We start from the raw sequence: 23077 nt of genomic DNA on the forward strand, positions 1-23077 counted from the left end.
CAATTAAGGTCAGGAGCTGACTCTCAACACCAGTAGTTTGTGTGTGTGTGTGGGGGGGGGGTTGTAGTTACAAAACTGTGGTAGAACATAATGGAGGTGCATGAATGACTTGTCTTTAGAAAGCCCTGATACAAGTGAATTACAGATCTGTAGATTCTACAATGCTGGTCAGGAGCTGATGCTCCACACCAGTAGTGTGGGGGGGGGTTGTAGTTACAAAACTCTGGTAGAACATAATGAAGGTGCAGGAATGACTTGTCATTAGAAAGACTCTGATACAAGTGAATTACAGATCTGTAGGTTTTACAATTAAGGTCAGGAGCTGACTCTCCACACCAGTAGTTTGTGTGTGTGTGGGGGGGGGGGTTGTAGTTACAAAACTGTGGTAGAACATAATGGAGGTGCATGAATGACTTGTCATTAGAAAGACTCTGATACAAGTGAATGACAGATCTCTAGGTTCTACAACGCTGGTCAGGAGCTGACTCTCCAGACCACTAGCATGTGGCGGGGGGAGGGGGTTGTAGTTACAAAACTGTGGTAGATCGTAATGAAGGTGCATGAATGACTTGTCATTAGAAAGACTCTGATACAAGTGAATTACAGATTTGTAGGTTCTACAGTTATGTCTCTGAATGCTTATTTAGTTTGTTGTCAGTGTCTGTTGCTTTTCTGTAAAAATTCCATGGTGGTGGTTCTAACCCCCGGTAACCCCCGCGGCCCTCTGGTCATTTCCCTGAACCACACCGTCTTTAGCTCTTCCATATTTCAGAGTGGTTTCAGATGACACTATGCTGTATATAATTCACTACAGACAGCACTTACGGTACTCAATCGCAACATGCGGGCTGCACTCCTGTAGAACAAAGTAGCTAGTGACCACTAATTATATCAAAAGGAAGTGGGCCCTGGGTATGACACAAACTCATATTTTATAATTTTATTACCTTACAATAATTTACTTACATAGGTACAAAAGTTATCACAGACTACCACCCACCTCCAGCTCATGACACAACACAGAGTTCTTGTTACCAGCAGCATTCTATAGCAGGATCCCGCACTGTTGTAGCACTCATCCTCAAGGAAGAGGGGAAAGAGCCCCACTCCATCTCCAATGAGATACGCAGATAACTAACCGCAGGTAGAGGGAGACACACTAGATTACTGTTCTCGTGTGTTCCACATAACTTACTTGTTGGCTAAACACTCCTCCAGGAAGCTTACCACCTCCAGGCGTCCATAAAGGTTAGCAAGGCCCAGTGGTGTGCGACCATTTTTGTCTGTAGCAAAGAGACTAGTGCGGTCTAGAGTGACGAGATACCTCACTATCTCAAGGGAACTGCATTCTGAAGCCAGGTGTAGTGCTGTGTGATGAGAACTAGCTAAAACATTGAGACTAGTGTGGTCTAGAGAGATGAGGTACCTAATTATATCAAGGTGACTCTTCCTTATGGCCAAGTGAAGTGGAGTGTAGCAAGAGCTAGTCTTAGCATTGAGACTAGTGTGGTCTAGAGTGGTGAGATGCTTCACTATGCCAAGGTGACCGCACTCTGCAGCCAGATGAAGTGGAGTATAACCATCACTAGCCTTAACATTGAGAGTAGTGCAGTCCAATGTGGTAAGGTACCTCACTGTCTCAAGGTGACCCTCCCTTATAGCAAGGTGTAGTGGAGTGTAACTAGAACTAGTCTTAACCTTAAGACTAGAGTGATCTAGAATAGTGAGGTACTTCACCACCTCAAGGTGACCACAATATGCTGCTAGGTGTAATGGAGTGTAACCATCACTGGTCTTAACATTGAGACTAGTGTGGTCTAGAGTGGTCAGGTACCTCACTACCTCAAGGTGACCACCCCTTACAGCCCGGTGTAGTGGAATGTCACCATAACTAGTCGTAACATTGAGACTAGTGTGGTCTGGAGTGATGAGGTGCTTCACTACTTCAAGGCGACCGCATTCTGCAGCCAGGTGTAGTGGCGTGTCACCATAACTAGTCTTAACATTGAGACTAGTGTGGTCTAGAGTGGAGAGGTGCCTCACTACCTCAAGGTGACCCTCTCTTATAGCCAGGTGTAGTGGAGTGTAACCATGTCTAATCTTAACATTAAGACTAGTATGGTCCAGACTGGCAAGGTGCTTCACTACTTCAATGTGACCGCAATGAGCAGCCAGGTGTAGTGGAGTGTAACCGCAACTAGTCTCAACACGGATGCTAGAGTGGTCTTGAGTGGTGAGGTATTTCACAATCTCAATGTGTCCCTCCCTTATAGCGAGGTGTAGTGGAGTGTAACCATCACTAGTCTTAACATTGAGACTAGTGTGGTCTAGAGTAGTGAGGTGCTTTACTACCTCAATGTGTCCCTCCCTCATAGCAAGGTGTAGTGGAGTGTAACCATCACTAGTCTTAACATTGAGACTAGTGTGGTCTAGAGTGGTGAGGTGCTTTACTATCTCAAGGTGACTGTAACGAGCAGCCAGGTGTAGTGGAATGTAATCATCACTAGCCTTCATATTGAGACTAGTGTGATCCAGAGAGGTGAGGTACTTCACAATCTCAATGTGTCCCCCCCTTATAGCGAGGTGCAGTGGAGAGTAACCATCACCAGTCTTAACATTGAGATTAGCACGGTCTAGTGTGGTGAGGTACCTCACTATATCAAGGTGACCCCACTGAGCAGCTGGCAGAAGAGCACTGCCCTGCACCTCCCCACTCATACCTCCCTCCTCTACCAGGTACTTCACTATATTCAACTGACCCCACTGAGCAGCTTGTATAAGAGCACTGTCCAGAACCTCCCCACCTGTATCTCCCTCCTCCACCAGGTTCCTCACTACCTCAAGGTGCCCCCACTGAGCAGCTGGTATGAGAGCACTGCCCAGCAACTCCCCACTCATACGTCCCTTCTCCAACAGGTACCTCACCACCTCCACGTGGCCCTCTTTGGCTGACAAGAGCAGAGAAGGCAGGCCTCGACTGTGGGTTCCAATATTCACGTCGACGTCGCAAGTTGCAAAGGAGAGACAGTCCTCTCGACCCAGATTTTTCTCCTCTTCTACCAGAGCCTTCACGACGTGCAGCTGCCCCCTCTCTGCAGCATGGTTCAATGCAGTGCGCTTCCACTCCACACAGGGATTTCTCGCAAGAATTAAATTCACCACACTGATATATCCTTCTTCAGCTGCCCAATTTAGAGTTTGCTGAAGGATTTCGTGATGTGGTTCGTACTGGGAGAGCAATGTCTGCCACCGTGGTCCTTCCTCTCTGTCTCGCCACTCCCTGTCTCTCTGGCGAGAAAGTTCCTCTCTCTTCTCACATGTCATCTCTCGCTGCTCAAGAATCTTCTCCCTGTAACTACATGCTCTCTCCACTTCCTTTACTTTCTTCTCAAATTCCTCTTCGCGTTGTTCTATCACTGTCTCTCTCTCTTTCAGCACTTCTTCCCACATCCTCATGTTGTTCTTCCTCTCCTTAAGGCTTCTGTCCAATTCTTCCACCACACTGGTGTCTTCTCTCAGCTTCAACTCCCTCATCTCCACATGTTCCACCAGCGATCCATAGAGTGCCCCACACAGTTCGCATCGAGTCTGCAACAAGCAATAACACCACAAATGAACAAATAGTCCCCCTAAAAGCCAGTCTACATGGGGTCAATTTTGTGACACTGGCCATTTTTAGAACTACCTGGAGGGAAATTGATTCAGTTAAAAAGTGCTACAGACACAGCAACCATTTTATAATTGTTCTTGCAACTTTCTAGGTCAGCCGAGTAGTATGGAACCAGGTCATTAACTAAGAGATAAAGAAATTATTGTACGCTCAGTTGTTGAATTCAAAATTGAAAAATGTATTTGTAGTGTAGAGGCCTGCCTTGTGACATGGAACTTTTCAATGCCGAAGTTTTATATGAAATGTCACCTTTTACAATTGATGAGGTGCTACCTCCTTGAATAACAGAAGACTAACTATGTGCTGCCATATATGAAGAATAAGTTTTTAATTTAATGTGTCACAGGAGAATAGTGCACCCTGAGCAGAAAGTTCCGAAGTTAGATCAGAATTTGTCGTGTCCTTTCCTTTTCGTGTATAATATCACACTAATTCTACTCGTACAGTTTTAGCGACAGATGCATAATAAAGGACCATGCTACCACTGAGAAGATAGCGGCTTTAGTCTTCATTGAGCTTAAGCGCTGGTAATTGATTGGTGTGAAAATGATAAACTAAAAAAATTATCACCAGGGCTGTCAACAGTTATCTCCCAAAAGCTATACAACATTCTCCTAAACACCTTATTTCATTGCTGAGGATAGTGAGGCTCAAACCTAACATCTCCTGAATGTAATCTATATACACTAATGACAAAGACGTACCACGGACGTGACAATGGGCTAATGTAATGCCGAAGTCGGTAACGGAAAATACGAAGATCTAGCTGGTCTTTGTATATTGGTAAGAGGAATTCCCAAGGTGACCACTCGATAAGAGTTTTGTTATGCCTTTCTTCACGCTGCCTTTTCTTCAAATGAAATGAAATGTCGTATGGCTTTTAGTGCCGGGATATCCCAGGACGGGTTCGGCTCGCCAGGTGCAGGTCTTTCTATTTGACTCCCGTAGGCGACCTGCGCGTCGTGATGAGGGTGAAATGATGATGAAGACAACACATACACCTAGCCCCCGTGCCATTGGAATTAACCAATTAAGGTTAAAATCCCCGACCCGGCCTGGAATCGAACCCGGGACCCTCTGAACCGAAGGCTAGTACGCTGACCGTTCAGCCAACGAGTCGGACTTTCTTCAAATGTATCATATGAACTATGGCGATTTTACTAAGTTTGCCACCCAGCATACTTGAAAATGTCACAAGGAGCATTATTGTGCGTGTTTCCGTCTCTTTGAACTGTCAGCGAGTCTACGTTATCCTGTGTTTTCGCAATAGTACCGTTGAATGCCGTTGGAGTTGATCTCTTCTGCACGCCTGACTGTATGGTCGAGTCACCTAGCTGAGTAGATGGAAATGATACTGTCGTTTGTCAACTCATGGATGGGTCTACAATGACTAGTGTGGCAGTTTGTTGGATTGGTTTGTCGATCGTTAAAACGAAGGTCCTCCCTTGCTGTGCTGGTGAACTCAAAATAGGAATTAATTGAAGGAAGAAGAAATGGTGCTGCAGGTCGACCCGGGTTAAATCAATCGCCGGTCGGCGTTATGCCGAACAAGCTTTAAATTTTTTTTATTTAAAAGGTTTCCTGCAAAATTGGAAGTACGCTACCAGCTCTTCCTTATCTCAAGCAGAAATGATGTGATCAATTCAATCTAAAGTCGAACTGTGGACGAGTTCTCCTGAATATGGGCGTCTAAATTATGTTTTAGTTGTGCTGAATAACTTCGGTGATAATGAAACTACGTTTTGAAAGTAATGATATTGTGTTTCGGTCACCATAATCTAGTAGATTTGTTCCAAGTTATTTGGGGTTTGTTTTGATGTAATATTTTAAAAAATAAGCTTGGTTGTGCGACCATTTCAAAGTTTGTTAAATATTATGTGTTATTTGTTAAAATTTGCGTATTGTACTGGGTCGTGAGAATCTGTGTAACTCGTTAACTGTAATATCATGAAAGTCTATCCTGTTATTAAGTGAAGGGTGTTTTAACCCAGCATTTTCATAATTATGATTTGATATACTTAACTCCGAGCTCGGGTGTAAATTAATGAGCCGTAAACTTGTTTCTTTTGACTAACTCGGCTTGTTTGAGCAGCCATGTTTCTTTCGGGTTTCACGTGATCTGTTCTCATGCCTGCTCTTAGCAAACAGTTTGTGGGCGTGTACTCCATTAATTTTGACATATGACGTGCGACTCCTTTGTTATTGCTTTCAACATATGAAGTGAGACTATTGTGAACAAGAGGATGGTTCGTGAGGTTTATGTTTGTGGGCTAGTGAATGCCGAATTAGTCTGTGTAGAGTCGTTGATATTTAAATATAATTTGTTTCTGGAGTGTTTATTTTTCAAATTATTTTATGAAATACTTCCTCTCATGCAGAGGCTGCCTTGCGACAAAGTATACTTTTACTTTTATTTTTAGAAGAGAAATAGATATACTGTATTTGAGAAATGTTGAAGGAAACCTAATTGTAACAGTGATTTCTTAGAATTATCAGCGACACCGTTAAGGCTATGATGGCAATCTCCCATAACGTTGGTACTGGCAGAGACATCTGTTTCCAGAAATTAGCGGCAAAAACAGGAATCACTTGTATTACCTTCTGATTTTGCTATTCCGAGATTTGTTCTTGTGGAAATTAATCTTGCTGAGAATTGGGTTGGGCTGCCTTATTTCACTTGAGATAGGCATAGAGAGACTGTTTTCAGCTCCAATATTTCAATCAAAGTGTGTCCTAAAGTCACAGAATTGTAAACAAAATTTCGGATATCTTGATAATTGATCAGTGGGTTATATACCGGTACCCAGGGTAAAGTATAGTTTAGTATCATTGGTTTGATGTGTGATTTAGAAGTGGGATGTGTAAAAAGAATAATTCATTATTTCTTTTGAACTGACCTTAATGATTCCATTTGAGTTTAAGTCAACTGGTGATTAATTTATTTTCCTTTTTCGGATCTTAAGATTGTTTGGAAACCTCATTCATTAATTTCAACTTATTAAAGGTATTACATTCTCATATACAGTACCGGTATTCTTATTTTAGTCAGTACATCTGAATTACCGGTATTTTCTTTCGACACAAGCGTGGCGCCCAGTGACAGACTCACTGCCGGCATCGTTAGTAATCAATCTCTCAAAATGAACTGCTAAGAAAATCACTCCTCTCCTATTTTCTCAAAAAACAATATCACAAAATCGCTTGAAAAATCTCCTCCCTTCCACTTCATTGACAGCAGCGAAACCAAGTGCAGCACCAACAGATCAAATGAAATTAGACCCTTTTGACAAAAAAAATTGGAGACAGGTTTGCAGAGGTTTAAACCGCAAAAAGAAAATTGCTCTGGATGAGGGATTGCTAGCCTGGATTCTGTATATACAATCCCAGTAAAATAACGAAAAATTTAGTTAGGACAGTTTATGAGTCTAACATGGGGGGTATCTGTAAACACATGATACAAGTGGTGGAAATTTACAAAGAACAGTGTTTCAGATCCTTAAAAATAACCTTGGCCAGGGATATACAGTACATAGAACTATTATTAGAACAGTGTTCGATTCGCAAAAGAGTTACGGGAATAAAACAATGACGTACTATCTGCGCACTTATTAGCGATAGATTTGTGTACGGGTTTGAGGAGTAAGGAGGGAGCACTTCCGGTTCCGTTTGTACTGCCAACTGAATGGAAATGAAATCTGAATTGAATCGATGATATGATCGATCGATATGAATTTTTTAAACCTTTGTTATTTTAAGCCAAGAACTGTGTCACACACACATTATATAACATTTCTCGATGCGAATCTTACCCCTAGAGTGAATTCTATAGTTTGGCTTTGCTGTGTAAATAACAACAGTACTAGTACGTAACGTGTACGCCAGACGTCGCACAGCGATGCATAAGCGATTCATAGTTTGTGTTTCAACGATTGCCAGTACGAGTCTCGAAGATTGCCGAGGTCTACCGCTTCGGCACTAGGGTGTAAATCTATCGCTAAAAAGTGCGCATATAGTATGTGGAACAATACAGTCAAATAGGCGTAGGGATGTACATAAAATTCCAAAGGACCAAAAAATAATTATGAAAGAGGGGGAAATGTACTTTGTGCCTTGGAGGGAGAAGAAGGTTCTAACTTTTGTAACTACCATAATCTCAGTAGAAATGTTTGCAACAAATATATCTGGGAAGAAACAACTGAAACCAGAGTCTGTGACTGACAACACATGCCTCGTGTTGATAATGCAGACCAGTACTAGGCACTCGATTCTTTCCTAAAGAAAAAAGTCAAGTGACTAAAAGCAAACGTCCTTTATTTACTGTACTACAAACTTCTCAATGCATTTTGGCTCTCTCAGAATTCATATCCCCCAAAATAATAACATATCAGGCAAACAGTGGTTAGGAAGTTGCTGCAGGAAAAAGGTGAATTTGACATACAAGGACAGTCACTTCTCTCTGACATCTCAGCACCAACCACTTAATCAGCTCCAAGTTCACATGCTGTGACTTTGCCATCTGCAAGATCACTGGCCAAGGATCCACAATTTAGGTTAGATGGAAAGAGAAAGGGGCATATTCATTTGAGTTTTCCATTATCAAACAAAGTACCCTCAAGAAGGTGCAAAATGTTTGCTTCAAAACCAAAATTATTAGTGAAACTTGCTATTTTTCTTGGAAAGTATTGTGAAGTTTTTTTGTTGGTCCACCTTTTACAGCTCAGGAGGTGGGCATGAATTTGCTAAAACACATGCCAGGTGTTGATATCGGTTCAGGTCATGTGCCAATTAAAACAAAATTAAAGGGACTGATAAAATCTACCAGCAAATACAAGAAACTAGACACCTATTTACTAAAGGAAGATTAAATCAAAATCAAAGTTACTGAAGATCGTATTATCACTAATCAGCTATTACAAGTAGTGAGCTAAATTCCCACAAAATTCAAACAGGACAAAGGAAGTTAGGAACTATACCAAAATTGTTGCATCTTGCATCGACTCCATTAATAAGAAAAAGGAATGGTTGATGAAAGAAACTCCCCAAAAATTGGAAAGGAGTGAGAGCTAACAAATATTAGCAAACTAGTTACAAAAGTATCAACAGGGAAATAAGCAGAAAATTTGAAAATGCGAATGAAAATGGGTTAAAATGGAAATATGAAGACAGAGAAGTCTTAGAGATAAAACATTATGGTTTTAATTATGTCAAAAGGTTAAGGAGGTTGTTGGAATATGCTGCTCAAAGACAGTACTGAGACTTCAATGTCAGAATGGAGGTGAGAGGGCGGACAGGCAGAAAACTTGCCTATGGAGCTAGACATGAGACGGTACATAATATCAATTCTATATCTGGCCCAGGAAGATGTTATCAGAGCAATAAAACTTGGCAATGAAGGAAAATGCAACATAACATGATGGAATTCTCCTGTTTTTTTAATCTGTTGAATTACTGAACGATTAGCATCACCACACAACACTGTAATGCTATTTACGACAATGGTAGAAAAATAAGCCTACTGAGCCACCTGTTAAAAACCTTCCTCAACATTAATTAATGATGCATAAAGAATCCTTGTTGCAAGGAACAAAAGTTTGACGTGCAGTTTGGCTTTAGGAATGCTCTTGGTACTAGAAGCGATTTTTTGTATACAGGATTTACTTAAAAGTTGCTGAGATGTGAACTGAGATGCTTACCTGCCAACCTCACAAATGAAAAATTGTGAGATTTGATGGTGGATTTGGTGGGCAGGAGGCGATGTTGAGTTATCTGTTATTTATCTTAGCAACATAACACATACACAGGTTACTGCAAATATATGCATGTACAATTGAATTGTACTCGCATGTGACTAACATGTTTTGCCAAACCAGTTAACAAATACATTAACTTACACTGAATAAATTTAAATTCCTACATTCAACTTATTATACCTTTCGTTTGATCATATTCAAGCCGACAACTAGTAGGGAGCAGTGATAAGGAAACAGGTAACTGGAAATCAAGTAGGGATGGCATAAAAATGTTAGTGCTCAACTGTAGAGGTATTGTAAAGAAACAAATTGAATTAAGTAATTTAATAGACATATACTTACCAGATATTGTAATAGGAGTTGAATCACGACTGAGAAATGATATAATGGATGCAGAAATTTTCTCATGGAACTGGAGGGTGTAATTTGCATACAGATTTGTATTTTTCATTTTTCTATTCCACCTTTCCAAATAGCAAATTTCAATATGGGTCTAAACATGAGATTAGTTACATGTAACTCGAGGATGTATCGTAGAGACAGGATAGGAATAGTAGGAGGGGGAGCGGAAGAAGAATTTGCAAGTTACGAAAAAGTTAAGCATGACAAACATGAAATTCTAGGTGTAAGGTTCATCTCTAAAGATAATAGGCAACTTGATATCTTCGGAGTGTACAGACTGGGAAAGGGTAGCGCAGACGCTGATTCAGAATTGTTTGATAAGATAATCAGCTATGTGGGAAAGATAAGGAAAGGAACGTGATTGTAGCAGGTGATCTCAATTTACCAAATGTCAATAAGGAAGGTAATGCGAATGACAGGAAGCATGACTAACAAATGGCAAATAAGTTAATATGAAAAGGGCATCTGATTCATCAAGTGATGTAACCAACGAGAGGGAAGAATATTCTGGATGTGGTGCTAGTAAAACGAGATGAGCTCTATAGAGAAACCGAAGCAATACTGTAGATGGTATTAGTGATCATGAAGCTCTTTTTGTAGTAGATAAAATAAATGTGAAAAAAGGAAGGTATTAAAATTAGGACTATTAGGCAGTACCATATTGCTGATAAAACAGGCATGAGAGAGTTTTTAGAAAAATAATTGTGATCGGTGGAAAATAGTAAATAAAACTGTAAACAGACTCTGGGATGGGTTTAAAGTAATTGTTGAGGAATGTGAAAATAGGTTTGTACCTTTAAAGGTGGTAAGGAATGGTAAAGTTCCACTATATTATAACAGAGAAGTAAAGAGACTAAGAAGGAGGTGCAGGTTGGAAAGAAATAGTTAGAAATTGCTGTGGAGTAAGGAGAGATTGAAGGAACTTACTAGGAAACTGAATCTAGCAAAGAAGTCAGCTAAGGATAACATGATGGCAGCATAATTGGTGGCCACACACATTTTAGTAAAAAATGGATGAGTAGGTATGTATAGGTACCGTAAGACAGAAACAGGTTCCAAGAAGGATATTCCAGGAATCATTAATGAACAAGGGGCGTGTGTATGCGGGGATCTTCAGAAGGCAGAAGTATTCATTCAGCAGTATGTAAAGATTGTTGGTTACAAGGATAATGTCCAGAGAGAGGAGGTGACTAATACTAATACTAAAGAAGGATTAAAATTTACCTATGACAACAATGACATTTACAGTAAGATACAAAAGTTGAAAACTAGAAAAGCAGCTGGAATTTGTACGGTTCCAGTGGATATATTAAAGACAATGGGTTGGGATATAGTACCATATCTGAAGTACTTATTTGATTATTGTTTGCATAAAGGAGCTATACCAAATGAATGTACAGTTACCATAGTAGCCCACGTGTATAAAGGAAAGGGTGATAGACATAAAGCTGAAAATTACAGGCCAGTCAGTTTGACATGTGCTGCCTGTAAGCTTTGGGAAAGCATTCTTTCTGATTATATAAGACAAGTTTGCAAAATTAAGAACTGATTTGATAGAAGGCAGCTTGGGTTTAGCAAAGGTTATTCCAATGAAGCTCAACTTGTAGTATTCCTGCAAGGTACAGCACATATCCTGGATTAAGGAGGTCAATTGGACTGTATCATGATTGACCTAGCTAAGGCATTTGATAGGGCAGATCATAAGAGACTACTGGCAAAAATGAGCAAAATTGGACTTGACTAAAGAGTTACAGAATGGGTGGCTATGTTTCTGAAAAATATAACTCAGAGAGTTAGAGTAGGCGAAGCCTTTATCTGAAACTGTAATAATTAAGAGGGGAATTCCTCAAGGCAGTATTATTGGACCTTTATGATTTCTCATATATATCAATGATATGTGTTAAGAAGTGGAATCAGAGATAAGGCTTCTTGCAGATGATATCATTCTGTACAGAGTAATATATAAGTTACAAGATTGTGAGCAACTGCAAAATGACCTCAACAATGTTGTGAGATGGACAGTAAGCAATGGTATGATGATAAACGGGGTCAAAAGTCAGGTTGTGAGTTTCACAAATAGGAAAAGTCCTCTCTGTTTTAATTACTGTGTTGATGGGGTGAAATTTCCCTTTGGGGATCATTGTAAATACCTAGGTCTTAATATAAGGAAAGATTGTCATTGGGGTAATCACATAAATATGAGTGTAAATAAAGGATACAGATCTCTGCACATGGTTTTGAGAGTATTTAGGGGTTGTAGTAAGCATGTAAAGGAGAGGGCATATAAGTCTCTGGTAAGACCCCAACTAGAGTATGGTTCCAGTATGTGGGACCCTCACCAGGATGCCAAAGAAAAGCAGCTCGATTTGTTCTAGGCGATTTCTGACAGAAGAGTAGCGTTACAGAAAAGTTGCAAATTTTGGGCTGGGAAGACTTGGGAGAAAGGAGACGAGCTGCTCGACTAAATGGTATGTAATACCAATATAAATGGTCCATTATTGGACATTATAAATTTGCCACCTAACTCATTCCTGGTTGCCAGCGTTTCGCCCCATGTGCTAAGGGATTGGAATAACTTACCGAGGGAGATGTTCAATAAATCTCCAATTTCTTTGCAATTTTTTAAGGAAAGGCTAGGAAAACAACAGATAGGGAATCTGCCACCTGAGTGACTGCCCTAAATGCAGATCAGGATTGATTGATTGATTGATTGATTGATTGATTGATTGATTGATTGATTGATTGATTGATTGATTGATTGATTGATTGTAGTGTATAGCAGATCACATTATTGGTTGTTGTTGCAGGTGATTGTTGCTGATTTTTCCCTCTTCAAAAGGGACATGCTGCATTCTTGCTGAAAACATATTCTTTTCTGAATTGACTTCAGTGTTATAAGTTTATCCAAGGTCTTGTCAGAGACAGATGACCTGAACTGTGTTCTTGTTTTTCTGACTGGACGTGCATTACTATGTGGAATGGTCCAAAGGGAAAGCATCACCTTAGACAATTTCTCATTCTCGAGTCATTTCATCTGGCCTACCAGTGCCCCCACTTCTACCAGAATAGATGTCACATCCTTAAGTTGCACTTTATGGAATTGGGAATATAGAGCAATTGGCTTGTGTGTTGGTTAGAATACTAGGAAAAACTTAATTTCTAAAAATGATGTTTCACTAATATTGTCGATGTTCTGCATTCATAAAAATCTCTGTTGAAAGGGAAATTGAAGATTATATAATCACACGAAGTTATAAAACACTTTCTCGCATAACTATAGGAGGAGCTCTCATTGTCTTGCGTTAGATGTCAACAATAACACTTCTGTTGTACTGCCAATGCCTTCTTCCTTACACTTGAAATCAAGTTTCTTTTTCCTTCCGACACACTGAGCGTTGTCAATATGTTTCCCCTCATGCGAGATGCAGTACTGAAATCACACTTATAAACACTACAAAATGACAATGTCAAGCTTCTTCTTGTCTCAGCTATATACCGAGCAAGTGGCTGCGTGGTTCGGGTCACGTAGCTATCACCTTGTATTCGGGAGATCAAGGGTTTAAACTCCACTGTCAGCAGCCCCGAAGAGGGTTTTCCGAGGTCTCCCATTTTCATATCAGGACTGTATCTTAATTTTAATTAAGGCCATGTTTTCTTCCTTCCCATTCCTAATCCGATCCTATCCCATCATCGCCATAAGACCTATCTGTGTTGGTGAGACTTAAAACAAATTGTAAATAAAAGCTCAGTAATATAAGGAAAGGTATCTTCGTACACATCTTTAAATGTCACGTCTTATTTCTTCGCGATAATACAGAGGAACCAAAAAATCACTGAGGACAAAAATCGAAATAGCTTACCGACCTATTATTACCATCACCATGTAAATTATACGGTACACAAATCGTTATTTCACATGTGAGGCAGATGATACAATATCTCCAGCCTAAACTACCTATGAACCACAGGCTATTATGCAAAACTTTCTATAACAAATGTTAAATTAACCATCGATCATTTCAAGGACGTTGGACACCAACTAAACGGGATGCAGGAGAAAGCTACACTGTTATCGACAATTGTCAAAAATGATCAATACAATGCCCAACTGTGTGATCAAAACACTTTAAAACATGTGAAATCAATTTCAATCCGTTTGTTGGATGACTACTTTTTCATTCACACTTTTAATCCAAAATTATGCACAATATTTTTGGAGAAATCAGGAAAATTAATACATTAAGTGAGAAGGGGGGGGGGGGGGGGTAATGGTCTAAAATCATTAGAGTTGCCAGGCATGGTGAAATGTTTGCTTGCTTCATAGATTATTAGAAAGCCTTTGACCCTGTACATTGATACATATCCTCAACAAAACTGGAACTGATGATAAGGATATAAGTATTTCTCAGAACTTACATTGAAGTCAACTGTTGATATAAGAAGTGATGGAAATAACACTCAGCAAGTGTTGCCATCCAGTCTGGTGAAGACAAGTGTGCGTTTTGTCTCCAGTAATCTTATTCAGGGAGGCCTTGGTAGATGAGGGCCAGGGAACTCTTATTGAGTGAGCATCTCAATATCAGGTATTCAGACAATACAGTTGTATTTGCTGACTCCTTGGATGGTCTATAGCAACTGATGGTAAATATATTGGAATTACATTGTATGGGTTAAAAATCGGTGTGAAAAGGACAGAAGTTATAGTCAATGGTAAACAAGAGAACATTTTAGGGACATTATTTCCAAATGGTACCAAAACTGAGAAAGGGAATTTTAAATACATAGGAAGCTATATGCACGATCAGAATATTAAACTTAATTTTTAGAAATGGACGGAGAGCCAGGGGCATGTTCTACCTCTGTCACGGGTGATCCGGAATTGCAGTGAGACCAATGAGTCAAAACCAAATGCTGAATAGACAGTTAAATCACACAGTCAGTTAAATACAAAAAGTAACCATGTGAACACCCAGATTAAGCTTTGATTGGTCAAATACCGGTACTATGTCTTCATCACTACATGGTGTAGAAACATAGGCACAGCAAGTATTAGCATTTCAGATGTGGGTCTACCAGTAATTATCGGTCGATGAGGATTACAGTTACAAAATTATGATAGAAGACAACGAAGGCACATGCGTAAGGACACTGATACAAGAGAATTATTGCAGTACACTACAAAATATTATCAACGTCAACAGTTTCACGATGAATGGATGTTCAGTTTACGATCAGAAATCCAACTTTTGAGGCTTCTTAGGAAATAGATTCAACAGATTTGTTGGTTCTACAATTGCATCTCTGAATGTTTACTTAGTTTATAGTTTATTGTCAGTTTTGTTTATTTTCCTTTTTGTATCAAACTTATGGAAGGGGGGGGGGTTGACCCCCAGTAACCCCTCACTGGCTATGCCCCTGGAGTCTACAGATGCACATTATAAATCCCATAGACAAACCATCTAACAGTTCATGAAGTAATACAGAGACACAGGAAGTATGTAGAAGTTATTAATAATGGTTAAGAAAAACATCAATATCTAAGACACATAACAAGACATTCTGAGAGGTTAGGACCTCTTCAGTTAATAATTAGAAGGAAATCAGTTGGCAGTCATGGACAAAAAAGATCTACGACGACTTCACTAAAAAATTTGGAGATATGGTTCAATACTCTAGGCACAAAAAAGAAATTCTTCTGTAGACCACCAACAGCCGGTTAACAGATCTGCATTCTAAGAAGAATGTTCAAAAGTAGAGTATGCCACATATCAGTAAAGACCCTCCAGATACTGACAGTCTCTATGGTATTATGACAATCTACAGGATATTGAAACTGATTGATATTGACTACTTCCTGCCTGTCTGAAGCTTTTAAAGCCCTAGAAACCTGCAAATATCGCTTGCTAATGTATATCAAAATGAATTCCATAAACATTTGTTACGTCAAAGGGACTCCTTAGACTAACATAAGGCAGGTTAAGCTGCAAGACCTACGAAGGATTTCTTCTAACTTTAAGTCACAACATTCCACCCCTTTTCAATTATGGTACTTTAGAGAAACTCACAAATCATCCACTAGATCTCCCTGCTTCAACTGTCAACTGCTTCAACTTTCAACCATAAGAAAAACTAAGGTACAGGAAACCATCCCATCTTACATTAGAAAGATAAGTTATCTACAGTTATACTTAGACCAAAACTTATATGAGACTCAGATGCAAACAGAGAACTCTGAGCAGACAACAGCACCTGGAGATGGCTAAGAGCCTGATGATAGGCTAGACCTTGCAATTGTGCAACAGCCTTGGAGAAGACAACACTCTCGAATAGGGACAATCAATGTACTGAGTTTGACTGGGAAATGTGATGAGCTGGTAGACATCAAGAAGAAGGAAAATATCAATGCTAGGACTCAGTAGAACTAAAGGGTAAAGGGGAGAAGGAGTTGAGAAGAACTATACCCTTTACTGGAATGGTAACAACAGACAGATGAGAAATGGAATAGGACTGATATTGGCAAAAGAGTTGGATGGCATTACAGAGACTCACTACATCAATGAGAGGATTATAAAGGCAAGAGTTCACAAGAACATACCAGGTGTATCAGACTCAACCAACCTGATAAATCAGCTGTTGCTGATCAAGCCTTAACACCTGGTCATAATGTCATGTTCCAAGAAGTGGATGTTCTTGCTCATATAAAACAATAAGCCAAGAATCATCAGGGAGGTGGTTCAAATATGTTAACACCCAGATAATTTCAACTGCGGTACAGGCTACAACCTCAGTGAATCATGGCTACCTATTATCAGAACCATTACTGAATGATGCTTTACTGTTACCATTCGTTGTCTCTAGCATGGGACTAAAATGGTGTCCCTTTTACATCTTAGGGCACCATTTTAAGTTCCTTGTTGCTTTCTCCTAGCAACCTTTGATGTGTCATGTTTCATTTCTCTGTTGTCTCCTGATAAAGAAAGAGAAGGTTCCTTTAGAAACGTGTTGAGAGTGTTTATATAGTTCATTACATGGCATAAACCCAAAATATACAACATGAATAGTTACACGGGCACTGAAATTCTAAATGATGATATAAGAATTTAAGAGTATAAAGTGTAGTAGACCGAGCTCGATAGCTGCAGTCGCTTAAGTGCGTCCAGTATCCAGTATTCAGGAGATAGTAGGTTCAAACCCCACTGTCGGCAGCCCTGAAAATGGTTTTCCGTGGTTTCCCATTTTCACACCAGGCAAATGCTGGGGCTGTACCTTAATTAAGGCCACGGCCGCTTCCTTCCCACTCCTAGCCCTTCCCTGTCCAATCGTCGCCATAAGACCTGTCTGTGTCGGCGCGACGTAAAGCAACTAGCAAAAAAAAAAAAAAAAAAGTGTAGTAGAAGATAAAGTGCTGTGAGAAATTTACTTAAAAACTGGAGGAAGACAGCAGAGACTATTGTTCAGAATGATCAAGAACAAAAGGAATTCAGTTGTAACCATCAAAGCAAGTGAGGATCCTAATGGAAACCTGGCCAGGAAAGAATAGGACCAGTGGCAGTTCGTGCATAAATAGCTTTTGGGCGCCGCCCTGCCGCCTTTTCAAAAACACATAACGTTATTTCACTCTGTAATTGATTACATAAAGATATGGACAAATGTATCGAAGTCGAACTTATAGTGGGGTGCTGTTCAGTTATACAATGTTATCTTTATTATTTCGGCTGTAAACATTTTGCTCTTCTATTTTCAAGAAAATGGCAACGGCTTTCAAGCCGTGGCCGCTGTCCAGCACGCCCGATGTTTTCTCTTTAGTCGTGAGGCGTTCGGACTGTGACAGCAGAGCCCTGAGCAGGTCCCACAGTTTGCAAGTGTGCGGGGTGCGGGAGGAGTCTGGAAGAACGATGTGGGATTGTCAGGGGAAGGATGAGCGCAGGCGGGTGTAAGTGCTGAACGGCGGAGCCCTCATCGCATCGCCAACACTTTGCAATGTACCTAGGCTTCTTCCCCCACGTCTTATATTAACTGTTGTTAGACATTACTTCAAAAACATTTTACAAAACAATAAATTCCATTATAGTGACAATTTAAACAATTCAGTTCTATAAAGAAGCTAAAATAAAGATTGAAAATGCAATCATAATGTGACGGCACTATTTGTACTGTGATCAAACTGTTAAATACATTCTCATGCTTTAAAATTTGAACAAGGAGAGAGAAATTCGGTAGTGCACTGTTTATTTCTTTTCATGAATGTTGTTATTATCACTCGCGATTGTGATCAGTGAAACAGTGCAGTTCCATAATAGTCGAGATTGCATTAGCTGTCAGCCTACTAATGTGTGTGCTATAAATGCCATTGTAGTGTAGTTAATTCATTAATTAATGTTCTAATGCAAGCAGATTTATATTCAGCTAGTGCCATCGGATTATTATTCTTATTCTTCTTATTCTTCTATTTCTTCTTCTTCTGCTTCTTTTTTTTTCTTCTTCTTCTTCTTCTTCTTCTTCTTCTTCTTCTTATTATTATTATTATTATTATTATTATTATTATTATTATTATTATTATTATTATTATTGTACCAGGAGGTACACCTCTACTCTGCACATTTAAATCCTGCCCCAATTAAAACCTCCTCTACAGGAGAAACACTGAACTTGGAACTAGACCTACTTAAACTTTTCCTCAGATGATGTCACTACCGTAATTTTGTCGTTATGAAGTTGCCAGTAATGTGTGAATTTCAACTTTTTTGTTTTCCATTGATCAAGAAGTGTGGACATTCTTTCATAGATGTCACCACAAAAACTATGATCATGCAGCCTGGTTTGAAGTGAAAGAACTTTTTTGAAGAAATTTTGTATTCATAAGTTTTTTCTTTACTAAATTTTGTTCATTCATCTTTGGGTTGGCAATATTTATCTTTCCTTTCCGCCAGTTTTGAATTCAGCCAATTCCGAATTTCTGTAATTAATTTCCAACCAATCACGTATTCCTTCTTCGATTTTGTGTGTAACTTTTCATCTACCAATAAAACTGAGAGGGTGTGGCTTAATTATTCATGAAAAGTCTCGAACTTTCCCTGAGGGTTTATAAACTGCGGATTTTCACTTCTCTTGGCCACTTGATCAACATCTAACTAAGTGTGGTATGTGAAGAAGGAGGCGGGAGGTGCCTCTTTCATCAGGCAGCAGTTCCTCAGCAAGGTAATGGCCGTTTAACATCTTTATTTTTTGCTAGCTCAGCAGTTTAACCCACAGGAAAGGTCCGAAACTTTTACCATGTAACCTACTTTCCTGTAATGTAATTTTCTGCCGGTTTATGTAAATATCTTTAACTGTAAATCAGGGATAGAGAGAGCTGTACCCTCTCAAGCTCCCCTTCACATTGGTTTGAGGTGACTACGTTTGTAACTGGTCTTTTCCTTTTCCGTAATTTCTTAAATTATTCTTATACGAGTCACCTCCGTAGTTTGGGAATAGCCCCTCTTTCATTGGCCTAGTGCCTTTTAAGTTTTAGAATGAGTATTTAGGAGTGCAAGTACACGCCTCCACTCATTTTGGTATTTCGGGCCATTTACTTAATGTGTTCTTGTTCTGCTAAGGCCCAGTAGGTTGGGTACAAGATACCCCCATGTTATTGATGTAAGTTGTGCCTTGATGGCAATTAATTGTAAAGTCTGGTATTGCCTTTAAGAGGCTTGGAAATCTGAGAGCGGGTCAGCGGTGTTGTAAGAATGCCTCTGGGAGGCTTGACTTTGTAAAGTGGGAGCAAGTGCTCCATGTTATTAAGGGATTTCTGCCCTTGAAGAAATGTGGACGTTGAGCTAAGAGCTCGAAATTGTAAAACTAGGGGCTTGTAGCCCAAGAGAGTTAAAATTTTTGGATCCTTCTAAGTTTTGTTTTTAGATTGCTATGTCTTTGTAATTTCCCTAAAGTGAAAAGCTATCAAATTGCTAATGTTTTTTGGAAAATATAACCTTGTTGAAATTGTAAATTAACTTTGACTCTGTAGTTAGACCCATTCATCCCAGCACCTTCTTTCACCTCTGCTGTTCCACAGATATCCTGGAACAATTATTACTATTATTATTATTATTATTATTATTATTATTATTATTATTATTATTATTATTATTACCCATCTACAAGTATCATGGTGCTGGTCAGTGAGAACTTGACCGATTGGTGAGGGGAAAGTGATGGTAACACAGCCCTACCAGAGTAAAATATCACCAACCGCCACTGAATAGGACATCAGAGAGTTTCTGAGGAATCATTTGCATCACTAATTGAAAAGGACAGAAGCAGATCAGAGAACAATTGTTGAAACCTATACAGAGGAACCTCCCATTACATGGGCAGAAACAGAAGCAGCCCTTAAGATACTGCAAGGGAACTCCACAGGAATTGAAATCAGCAGGGAGTTGATTAAAGCAGGAAGAGTCCATGGTTTACAGCGGCTACACAGGGTGCTCAATACAGTTTGGAAGGATGACAAGGTACCTGCTGATAGGAGCAGGGTGTCATTATTCTCCTGCTTAAGAAAGGAAATCGCCAAAAATGCTTCAACCACTGCGGATTAACACTCCTTTCTCATGAGCTGAGAGCAGATTATGAGTCATCTTAGAGCCACAGTTAGAAGAGGGAGAGTATGGCTTCAGGCCTAATAGGTCCACAACAGACCTAGTCTTCAGTGTCCGTATGTTAATGGAGAAATATAGCGATAAAAGCAAAGAACTGTTCATGTCTTTCTTTGATACTGAGAAAGCATATGACAGCATTGCAAGAGAGTAGATATGGGAAAGCCTGAGAGAAAAATATGCTGGAAGGACTGGTGAGGAAAGTTCAGATGCTATATGAGCACTGAACCAGCTGTGTGCGATTGGGTGATGGACATTCATCCTGGCTCCAAATCAAAAGTGGAGTCCAGCAAGGCCGTGCATTATCACCATTTCTGTTTATCACCATCATGGATGGTATCATGAAGAACATCAAGAAAACCTGTAGTGAACTAAATGCAGTGACTTTTGCTGTTGAGATTACGATCTGGTGAGAAACTGAGGAACAAGTACAGTTGAGACTCAATGAATGGAAGGTTAAGTTCCAGGAATTCAATCTCAAGATAAGTGAACACAGAATAGTAGTGATGATAATATACTGACAGGGACAACCAGTGAACATAATGCTAAAAAACTATCCACTGGAAGGTAGCCACATAAGAGGTAGAAAATAGAGTGCAGAAGAGCTCTCACTTTTACCAGCAAGTATGAACACTCCTCTGAGATCCCAAATAATCAGCAAAATCAAAACTGGTGATATTCAATCAGTACACCTACTTCATTCAGATTTTAACCTATGGTATAAAAACCTGCATCTTCATTAAGAAGGATTCAAAGTTGCAGACATCTGAGATGAAGTTCCTGAGGTCCACAACTCAAAAAACAAAACTGGACAATTCAAGGAACGACATTGTTAGAAAAGAAGCTGGGATTGAGACATTGTTAGATCATGTCAGCAAGCAGATTTAGGTGGTTCTGGCATGTAATAAGGATAGAACCAACAAGAACAGCTTATGTTAACTTGGAGAGACATGTGGTAGGGAAGCTGATGGTGGGAAGACTAAGAACTCACTGGATGGACATCGTGAAGATGGAAATTGAAGATAGGGGAAAGACACTGGAGGACATCATTAAGAACAGAAAGTATCTCAATAAGACAGAATGGAATAGGCTTGCCAACAGTACCCAGGAAGCTGGAACTGCAAAATGATACTTAAGACAAGGCGTAACACATTTTCTTTTGTTTATTTTTGGTCAACAGATCCTCTACCATTGAGGGATTATCTTCAATATTTATCATCATCAAGAATTGTTTGGTATCACCTCAATACGGGATCAAGAAACAAGTGGGCCGATGACATTCGATGTTAGGCTCCTCAAAACAACAAGCATCATCATCATCATCATCATCATCATCAAGAAACAAGTGTCATCCCTCCCAAAAAATTTGTTGACATCATCAGATGATGTAAGGATTAAAGAAAACCAGAGTTTTTTGATAAGCCTAGTGGCTACTCTCCTTTTCAAGCATTTCAAGGTCTTGACAGTTGACAAATTAAATAGATTTTAAAAATTCTGAAATTTGTATTTGCATGCTGTATACATAGTCAATATTCATCTGGGGCAATGCTCAATTTTTTCTAAAACTAAAGGATCATAGAATAATGTGTGTTGCAGACTTCCAGCATGAAGCTGTTAGTTGTACAAGATTGAGAGAATATTTAATTTACCTCAAAGGCAGGCCCAGGATTAGGTTCGATGCCTCCTATAAGTAGTAACGTGGAAATTACTGTGTACAGGCCTCTAGGAGACTCCTTGGCAGGGAGTAATATCGGAGTGGAATGACTCATTCTGTAACAAAAACAGGTGGACGTACAGGATAACAGTAGGAAACTGACACTAAAAACTCCATATTTATCTGTGTAATCTATGCATTGTTTCCCTAATTTTTATAACAAAACTCTAGCATGCGGCTTTTGTGCAAGGAATATCAGTAATGAAAAAGTTTCCCACAGCTATTGTGTGAGGGCATGATGCCATTGAGGATGCCTGCTAGTCAATTTCATCAGATAACAGAGTAATATGGGTTTCTCCTTGGCTACTAGGAAACTCTGCTCATCACTACAAGAAATTACTGCAGGCACTTCAGCAACACTGGGTTTTTCCTGTTGAGTGTATTCTGTGTCAATAGCGATCCCAATCAGAGTTTTCATGCAAATTTATTTAAAAACATGGCTACTCCCTTCTTCATATTTCATCATCAGAAATAAATATTACACACACTCTAAAAACACTAAACACTGCCATCCCTTTTACTCACACACTATGGCAATAACTGCTATCCTTCGGGAAAAGTGTAATGTGTTGTCAGCACAAAAGAGTCTACAGTCATTTTATTGTATTTTACAATCCATCTGATTCGAAGATTTTTAAATATTCCTACGGCAATGTTTGCTGAAAACAAAATGCGTCCATTAAGCAAACAAAATGTATCCAAAAGATTTAAGTGCAACATTGTGGTGTGTCCAGTGCACAAATAAATACAGTTATGAATATGGAACTCATGTGAAGAATGAATGCAGTAAAGACAGGTTTGATGTTCACCAACAAGATGATAAATGCAGTAGAACCTCGATTCTTCAATTTTGGAGGAACCACGAGGGGAAAATCGTACAATATGGGAAAACTGAAAATCCAGAAAT

At 39.5% G+C, this 23077-nt stretch overlaps 1 protein-coding gene across 1 annotated transcript in view; it reads right to left on the minus strand.

Moving 5' to 3' along the window:
* Window positions 1-936: 936 nt before the first annotated feature.
* Window positions 937-23077, minus strand: part of LOC136886848 (ankyrin-3-like) — an 81772-nt gene continuing 59631 nt past the window's right edge. The window contains exons 2-3 of the mRNA XM_067159695.2: window positions 22106-22226; window positions 937-3588 (exon numbers count right to left, since the gene is read on the minus strand). Of these exons, the coding sequence (XP_067015796.2) occupies window positions 1192-3588; window positions 22106-22225 (2517 nt within the window). The 5' untranslated portion in view covers window position 22226 and the 3' untranslated portion in view covers window positions 937-1191. The remainder of the gene's footprint in view (window positions 3589-22105; window positions 22227-23077) is intronic.

The sequence above is a fragment of the Anabrus simplex genome, chromosome X, assembly GCF_040414725.1.
Source record: "Anabrus simplex isolate iqAnaSimp1 chromosome X, ASM4041472v1, whole genome shotgun sequence".
Lineage (NCBI taxonomy): Eukaryota > Metazoa > Arthropoda > Insecta > Orthoptera > Tettigoniidae > Anabrus > Anabrus simplex.